We start from the raw sequence: 9,142 nt of genomic DNA on the forward strand, positions 1-9,142 counted from the left end.
TATAGGCCCGGCTGTAGTGTCCGGGCCGAGTGGCGAGGCAAAGGCCACGGCGGCCGTCCGGCCATGGCGTCCTGAGTTCCCTGCGCCACCATGGTACCCTGGACTGCCTGATCCGCCCTGGAGGTATTCCCTGTGTCCCAGTCCTGCACCAGCCTCCAGGGCGCCGCCCCCCCCCTGGTGGAATTGTTACGGCACGGGACATGCCAACAGGGAAGGGGGAGTAATGTCAGCGAATCACCAGCCTTTGGATTCCATGTCCCAGAATCCTCCCCAGCTCACACCGGTTCTCAGTCACGATCACCATCACCTGAGTTCTGATTCCCCGCACCTGTCATCTGCAATCAAGTCACCATTCATAAGCACGCTCTTTCCAGTCACTCACCGTCCGGTCTACCGTTCACTACACAGAACTTCACCAGACTCACTGAATGCAACGTCCCTGTTTATTCTTACCTCTAGTTCTCTGAAGATCTTCCATCGTTGTTCTCCTCTGCTCCCGGATCCCGTATTCTAAAAACATCAATAAACCTGCCTTTCATTCACTTGCCTGTTGTCTCCGGCTTGATCTGTGACAATGAGATTGTATCAAGATACTGCAAAACATGTTTTTTAAAAGCGCATTGTTACAATCACCATCCATTGTATTTCATTTTCTAGATGTTGAAGTGTAGACAGTGTAACACCAATATACTGTACACTTTGAAGTGACAAACTGGAATACTTGTAGCATACAAAATGTAAACGCAGCATACAAGGACACTCTCAGTGAGCTTGTGCTTAACTATGAATCTGTGTAATTTACAGTGACCGCTTTATAGTTCAATGGAAGCATTCTAGTATTTTTGCTTTGCACACACTTTGTGTGACTCTTTTTTTCCCCCAAACCAGTTAAGTGCAAACCATGTCCCGCAGCCTATTCTGAAGATTTTATTGGTCATATCAATCATAGTGATGACTGCACATGCACAGCGTTGTGCAATTTCTCAAGCTTTCAGGAATTCAAAGTGCATCCGAGTACATTCACACAATCAGATGTTCACTCACTGTGTGTAGTCCAGGCAGAGAGTGGTGAGGTAGCTGATGCCTGCAGCCTTGCCCAGTTTTTCCAGAGACCCTTCAGTTAGTTTGCAATCAAGTAGCTCCAGTGATTTGAAGGGATAAACTGTCCTCCCCCTCTTCTCCAAAAGAAGACACTGTCAGAACAAACACGTGCATTAAATTATACAGCTGAGTTGGTGAAATGCCTCTCATGTGGTGAATTGACAATCATGGATTTTACAATTACTATTCTGCACACAGTCACCTGCATTTACATTAAAACAATGTGCTGGCAGCCACCCATAACACTTTGTGATGGTGAGTTTTGCACATGCAGACAACACATACTTTTTCTACAGAAAATGTCCAAATTTGTTTCATTCAGTGCAACTTCATTTCATTTTTCTTTTAATAATACAACTGTTTCTTATGCACACAACAGAAAGACCACATGATCCATCATAGTCATAGAGATTTAAGGCTGGTTTGCGCACTCACAGTCACTGCTAAGCAATTAGGAAGACATCACTCAACTGGCTTAATGAAATAAATACACAGAGATCAAAGATGCAGTTCTTGACAAAACAGCTGTGTGTAATCGCTATCCAACTGTGAGAAAAAGAATAATTACATACAGGTATCTATTGTAGCCTATATGAAGCTCCCCTCGAACGCCATTCCATAGATTAGTGATGATCTACAGTAGAAAAAAAAAAACTCCCAGAATCTCATCAACATCTTAAAAATGATCGAGGACCCCTTATAGAACTCTCAGGCACGTATTGTTATAACCATCTGACCGGCACATATAAAGCTGTGTATGTGTCAAATTTATATGTTAGATTATCCTAACAGCATTCAAGTGCAGAACTTCAATTGCATGCTTATCCACCATATTGTTTTCCTTACATTCATTGTCTGCAGGTCAGTGGCATATGGCAGTGATTTTCACAGCATCAAAGCTGTTCTGGAAGTAAATCTCACCCTTTAATTGGACAGATTTTTCCGATTTATATGAGCTGAAGTGTGAACATGTTGCCCCTGGAAGGGAATGAAAATGGGTGTGGACCGCAGGATAATAAAAGTGTGTCAGTAGCCATAACATACAACCAGCAGAAGCATGCGCTGTCTGAAGAGGGGCCTTTTCAACGGCTATACAGTGTGGTTTAGGAAATGAGTGGTTTATGAAACACTATGATATTACAGCATAATTTTGCTAAATTGACACAATTTTGGAAACAGAAACTTGGCCATTTCTATACATTTAAGAGGTGATCCATGGTTGATTTGTTGGTTTTAAACCTGAAGTATACTTCTAAAATATACTTCTCCATCAACTCAGAAGTTATTGATTTGATGGATTTTTCATGTAACTTATTTATTGTGAAGTTGAAGTGTGCTGTTTGAATTTGATTTTAGTAATGCTGTGCATTTTATAATATTATCTACATCTACAGTTGAAATTAAAATATGAGGGCCACTGTTCTCCAACTAAAATTAAACACCTGAACAATTTAAACTAAGTCTTCAAGTTCCAAGTTCCACATTAAGATCTACAGGACAGTGTCTTTCCTGGAGCAGAGTTGATCTGTAACCTACTAGGCTATTTTCAGATTGAGGGCCTTGGCACTCAAAGCCCCCATTGGCTCAAAACAAATCTGAAAAATTGTAAGACACTGCAAGTTGGCTTCAAATGTTTGCTGATAGGCCTACATAATGTATATATCAGTTTTAAATAAATAAAAAAATATTGTTTATCATGTGATGTCATCTCTCAGGTTTCTGTCAAGTTCCTACAGAAGTTACACGTCTTATAGTGCTGGAAAAATAATCTGAAATTTGGCAGTAGCTGAGTAAATCTCATCTTCATTGCGTCTTCATGGGTTTGACAACCCGCCATAGCCTCAGAGGTATTGCGGTTCTTGTTGAAAATACAGACCAGTATTTTCAACAAGAACGTGTTGAAAAACCTTTAATCAAGAAATCAATTCCATTATGCAAATACTGTCCCTTAATGGAAAAGTTCATTTCTGAACCTGCATAAAAGCCTGCATCATGAAATTGATCCTAAAAGAAATACAGATTAATGTTTTTAAAGACATCTAATTCTCTTTACATTTTTATTGTCTTAATTATGTAAAATGGTGTGGAAATGCACAGGCAAAAAGAATGTGAATTATGGAAAGGGAGAAAGAGAAAGCAGGTGCATTTAACATGTAAAGCCAAAATGTTTTGCAACAAAATGCAGAGATGACAGAAAAAAATATTCTGGAATCTGAAATTGTTGTGTAATGCAGAACTCTTTCCAAAGCTCAACTGATCCGGTGTTAAGATAAAATGTTAACAGTTATGCCTCATTACCATTTACTGCTGAAATAAAGGACATATCTTACTGTGAATGATGTGGCTGAACAAAAAAAATTTTTTTGCACAGGAAGGTTTGGGTTGTATTGCAGCAGACTTGGCTGCCCTGTTGTACTCTTTCTCTCTCTTGTGTGCTGGAGCAAGCATCCTGAGACTACAAGATTTTGCATAACTGCCAATCACAAAACTAGGATATACAGTAAAGTGGGATCGGTGCTCACCAGCTCAACTATATCTTTTTGCTTGAGAGACAGACTCCAGATGTGGAATTCTTGTGCATGTGTGTAACGCTCATCTCGTATAGCCATTAACAGAGGCTGAAGGCTGGGGAGAACAGTGTCTGAAGGCCCACAATCTGGAAATGACAGCATTATCTACAGGAGAGGGAGAGGGACAGACAGAGGCAGTGAGTGGGAAGGAGATGCATGCAGTAGACATTTTAACAGAACATTAATAAAAAGGGAGTCTCATTAAATCTGTCAATGCACATGTCCATTTCAACCCAAAAGCGGGGTGAGGGGGTGGGGGGTGGTGTGGTGGGGGTCTCATCGAGAAATCTCATTGGTTCCCGCAGATCATGTGACTAAACCGTCTTTAGGTGGTTAACACTTTGATTTAAAAGTGAATAAAGGCTTACATTTGAATCCGTTCATCATACACTTCATGGCTTCAAGAAGACTCATTTAAAATTAAATCCAATGAACATTTTACACTCTAAAAAATGCTGGGTTAAATATAACCCAGCATTTTTTAGAGTGTACTCTTTAAGTTTATGGAAATTAGAAAATAATATTGATGCCCATTGTTTTTAAAAATCAATTTTTATAACACTTTCTGTAAGAAACTCCGGTGACCGTGATTTCACCAAGTGCAACATGTTCCTGGATCAACATCCTTGTTGATCCTGGAATAACATTCCAATGAACCAATCAGAATTGAGGGATTAGTTTTCAAGAAATGTCAGTTTTAGGCTTACAGTCAGGGTTAGATGCTTCTACACCCTCCTTATTCACCTATCATTTCCCTCTGATTTTAGGACTAAATTATGGGTAGGTTTAGGTTTAGGGGTAGGGATTGGGTTAGGTCTATATTTTTGGACAGTAATGTTGATCCAGATATTGATCCAGGAACATGTCTTACGTGGCAAAATCACGGCGACCAAGAAACTTCCTCTTTTAATGAAGTCAATTAACGTTCTGAAAAATGTAAAAGGCACATCTGGGGAAGTACTATTTGTATTTGGCGTCTTGTGTCATATTTTGGCTCTACATATTTGCAGTTACAAGCCTATTTTATGTATAGCTGCTATCAAGGGAGTAGGTTTGCTTTTGACATTGGTGGGGACATAAACCCAAGGAACACAACTTTCATGCGCATCTGATTGACAGATAAACCGCACGCTCTTATTTTTTCATTTTGTGGATATTTCAGCTAACAGTTTGATTTGTACATTCAGTTGAGCAACATTAATTTAAAGTTAAAGACTGTCCGCAGCGGCTCAGGATGCTGTTCCAAATCCTGCTGCACCACAGAGTATTTTTTAGAGTGTACTCTTTAAGTTTATGGAAATTAGAAAATAATATTGATGCCCATTGTTTTTAAAAATCAATTTTTATAACACTTTCTGTAAGAAACTCCGGTGACCGTGATTTCACCAAGTGCAACATGTTCCTGGATCAACATCCTTGTTGATCCTGGAATAACATTCCAATGAACCAATCAGAATTGAGGGATTAGTTTTCAAGAAATGTCAGTTTTAGGCTTACAGTCAGGGTTAGATGCTTCTACACCCTCCTTATTCACCTATCATTTCCCTCTGATTTTAGGACTAAATTATGGGTAGGTTTAGGTTTAGGGGTAGGGATTGGGTTAGGTCTATATTTTTGGACAGTAATGTTGATCCAGATATTGATCCAGGAACATGTCTTACGTGGCAAAATCACGGCGACCAAGAAACTTCCTCTTTTAATGAAGTCAATTAACGTTCTGAAAAATGTAAAAGGCACATCTGGGGAAGTACTATTTGTATTTGGCGTCTTGTGTCATATTTTGGCTCTACATATTTGCAGTTACAAGCCTATTTTATGTATAGCTGCTATCAAGGGAGTAGGTTTGCTTTTGACATTGGTGGGGACATAAACCCAAGGAACACAACTTTCATGCGCATCTGATTGACAGATAAACCGCACGCTCTTATTTTTTCATTTTGTGGATATTTCAGCTAACAGTTTGATTTGTACATTCAGTTGAGCAACATTAATTTAAAGTTAAAGACTGTCCGCAGCGGCTCAGGATGCTGTTCCAAATCCTGCTGCACCACAGAGTGCCACTTACATAAGTTTTACCATAAAATCACATTGGATTTATCCCAAATTATTGTTTATGTTCATAATGACTTTATCCTAGGCTGGAAGATTGTGTATCTTTCTGTCTGTATGCTTTATATAGGGAGCTAATAATAGCCATAGATTGCGCTTTCTCTTTCTCTTTCCGTTTGCTCTTTTGTCAAACATGCAACTTTGTTGATTCCTAAAGGGAACATCTATATTATCTGTTTTGGACTGCTGCAATACAATACCTGTGAGTTGTTCTAAACGCGGCGCTGCATTCCGCCCATGTATTAAATGCGTGTCCTTGAAAGCGCGCAGTTTTCTAGCTTAGCTTATTACTTGACCTTCTTAGGCTATATCAATGGTATGATTTCACACTTGAAAGGTTTGAAGCACTTTCTTAACATGGACAAAGAACATTTGACTTTCATAACATAGACAAAAGCAGCTTAAACATAAGAATTGAGGGATTAGTTTTCAAGAAATGTCAGTTTTAGGCTTACAGTCAGGGTTAGATGCTTCTACACCCTCCTTATTCACCTATCATTTCCCTCTGATTTTAGGACTAAATTATGGGTAGGTTTAGGTTTAGGGGTAGGGATTGGGTTAGGTCTATATTTTTGGACAGTAATGTTGATCCAGATATTGATCCAGGAACATGTCTTACGTGGCAAAATCACGGCGACCAAGAAACTTCCTCTTTTAATGAAGTCAATTAACGTTCTGAAAAATGTAAAAGGCACATCTGGGGAAGTACTATTTGTATTTGGCGTCTTGTGTCATATTTTGGCTCTACATATTTGCAGTTACAAGCCTATTTTATGTATAGCTGCTATCAAGGGAGTAGGTTTGCTTTTGACATTGGTGGGGACATAAACCCAAGGAACACAACTTTCATGCGCATCTGATTGACAGATAAACCGCACGCTCTTATTTTTTCATTTTGTGGATATTTCAGCTAACAGTTTGATTTGTACATTCAGTTGAGCAACATTAATTTAAAGTTAAAGACTGTCCGCAGCGGCTCAGGATGCTGTTCCAAATCCTGCTGCACCACAGAGTGCCACTTACATAAGTTTTACCATAAAATCACATTGGATTTATCCCAAATTATTGTTTATGTTCATAATGACTTTATCCTAGGCTGGAAGATTGTGTATCTTTCTGTCTGTATGCTTTATATAGGGAGCTAATAATAGCCATAGATTGCGCTTTCTCTTTCTCTTTCCGTTTGCTCTTTTGTCAAACATGCAACTTTGTTGATTCCTAAAGGGAACATCTATATTATCTGTTTTGGACTGCTGCAATACAATACCTGTGAGTTGTTCTAAACGCGGCGCTGCATTCCGCCCATGTATTAAATGCGTGTCCTTGAAAGCGCGCAGTTTTCTAGCTTAGCTTATTACTTGACCTTCTTAGGCTATATCAATGGTATGATTTCACACTTGAAAGGTTTGAAGCACTTTCTTAACATGGACAAAGAACATTTGACTTTCATAACATAGACAAAAGCAGCTTAAACATACCTCAAAATATCTTTTGTGTTACGCACTACATAAAGAAAAGCTTAGGAGTTTTGAACGCCATGACAGAATAAAGTAAATTATGACAGATTTTTCATTTTTGAGTCAACTGTTGCTTTAAGTCTCTTTCGGTAATATTGACAGAACCATTTTGGGACCTGAATAACTTTTCCGTTCCCAGCCGACTTCATTAGTCAAATTACCTTTTTGAGAGGCTCCTGTCTGTCGATTTGGTGAAGGATGTCCTGTCTGAGCACTGCACTGGGACAGCTGTTAGTCCGCGTGCAGTGATGCTCGTATCTTCTCCAGAGCGCGCGGAGCTGCACCACTTCATCATCGGCGGCGCTCAACACTGCAGACTGCGCCTTTCGCATTACGATACTAAACACTTTTCGGAAATTAATTAATTAGTAACAGTTGATATGTTGACGTTAGAGTTTATCTAATGAATTGAATGCTGTGCACTGAAACATGTCTATTGGCAACTTTGTTGTTTTGGAACGTGTCAGCGCTCTACAGAGCACTGTCTGTTGTAGCAACACCAAAAGGCAAACAAGCTAGACCCTCCCTCCGCCGATACACTTCATGTACTGTGTTTAGAGCCCGGTCTCATGAAAATGCGTATAAATAGTACGCCAAATAAAAACGAAAACTCGTGGTATTGATACGCAAAAATGGACTTTGGCGTGCATATGATACGCAGTTTTCGCGTGCATATGATACGCAGTTTTCGCGTGCATATGATACGCAGTTTTCGCGTGCATATGATACGCAGTTTTCGCGTGCATATGATACGCAGTTTTCGCGTGCATATGATACGCAGTTTTCGCGTACATATGATACGCATCTACCCCACAACCCTAAACCTACCCATCGCGTAGCATATACACGCCAAAGTCAATTTTTGCGTATCAATACCGGGAGTTTTCGTTTTTATTTGGCGTATTATTTATACGCACTTTCATGAGATCGTGCACGTTAAAGTTAAATTGCCATAATTTAGCCTACCCTCGAGTCTGTGAAACGTAAAAGGCAATAGCATACATGTTGTCATGTTTGACTGAGGTAAAAGGGAGTTATGTTATGGCAGGAAGGTGAATAAATAGTTAGTAAATTTAAATCTTTGGGTGAACTAATTCCTCGAATGTATTTATTTTGTATCGAAATCTTATGGGGTGTCAGTGTTGTATAACAGACCAAAAAATGATAGGCTATGCCAGACAGAACATTGCACAACTTCTTATAAGGGACATTCTACCAGAAACGTACATTTACACTTGTAAAAATCTTGGGTGAAAAAAATATCGTATTCTTAAATCTGAACGTTGAGTCATATGGAGCACATTTTAATCTATATGAAACACATATCATGCCATCTCAGAATGTTTTTATGATTGAAATAAATACATTTTTATATGCATATTTTCACCCGTAAAATGTCAGGCCCTGTCACAGACCCATTTTTATATGTTAGAATGGTTTCCTAATGAATTTCTTTGATACAAATAGCATTTTCTTATTGGTCACATGTCCCTGATTGTATCTAACATGGTTTTGTGATTTCTATAAGAAATATAAGCAACTTTTCGGTCAACTGTAGTACACAAAATCACAGAATACCCCGCCAGGCACTCATATAGTTGTAAAAAAACTGCCTTTACATAGGAGATTTTTTCAAAAACATAGTAGTGGATATAAACTCCAACCTTCATCTACACAGTTACAGAGATTAATTCATCAATATTTCCTCAAATATTAAATTTTTATAACAATTTCCTGTGTGACAGGACTGACCGAGGCATGACAGGACTGACGGTGCTGTGACAGGACTGACTTTATGGATTTCATTGATGCAGAAAAAGTTATGTTTTGTGTTCTTTATTTAAG

General features: G+C 39.0%; 1 protein-coding gene across 1 annotated transcript in view; it reads right to left on the reverse strand.

Moving 5' to 3' along the window:
- The window catches only part of LOC107566681 (uncharacterized), a 17,602-nt gene extending 9,973 nt beyond the window's left edge, over positions 1–7,629 (reverse strand). The window contains exons 1-3 of the mRNA XM_016252192.1: positions 7,459–7,629; positions 3,624–3,776; positions 1,045–1,193 (exon numbers count right to left, since the gene is read on the reverse strand). Of these exons, the coding sequence (XP_016107678.1) occupies positions 1,045–1,193; positions 3,624–3,776; positions 7,459–7,629 (473 nt within the window). The remainder of the gene's footprint in view (positions 1–1,044; positions 1,194–3,623; positions 3,777–7,458) is intronic.
- Between the last annotated feature and the right edge of the window lie 1,513 nt (positions 7,630–9,142).

This window comes from Sinocyclocheilus grahami, unplaced genomic scaffold (genome assembly GCF_001515645.1).
Source record: "Sinocyclocheilus grahami isolate Dianchi unplaced genomic scaffold, SAMN03320097.WGS_v1.1 scaffold1092.1, whole genome shotgun sequence".
NCBI classification, from domain to species: Eukaryota; Metazoa; Chordata; class Actinopteri; order Cypriniformes; family Cyprinidae; genus Sinocyclocheilus; species Sinocyclocheilus grahami.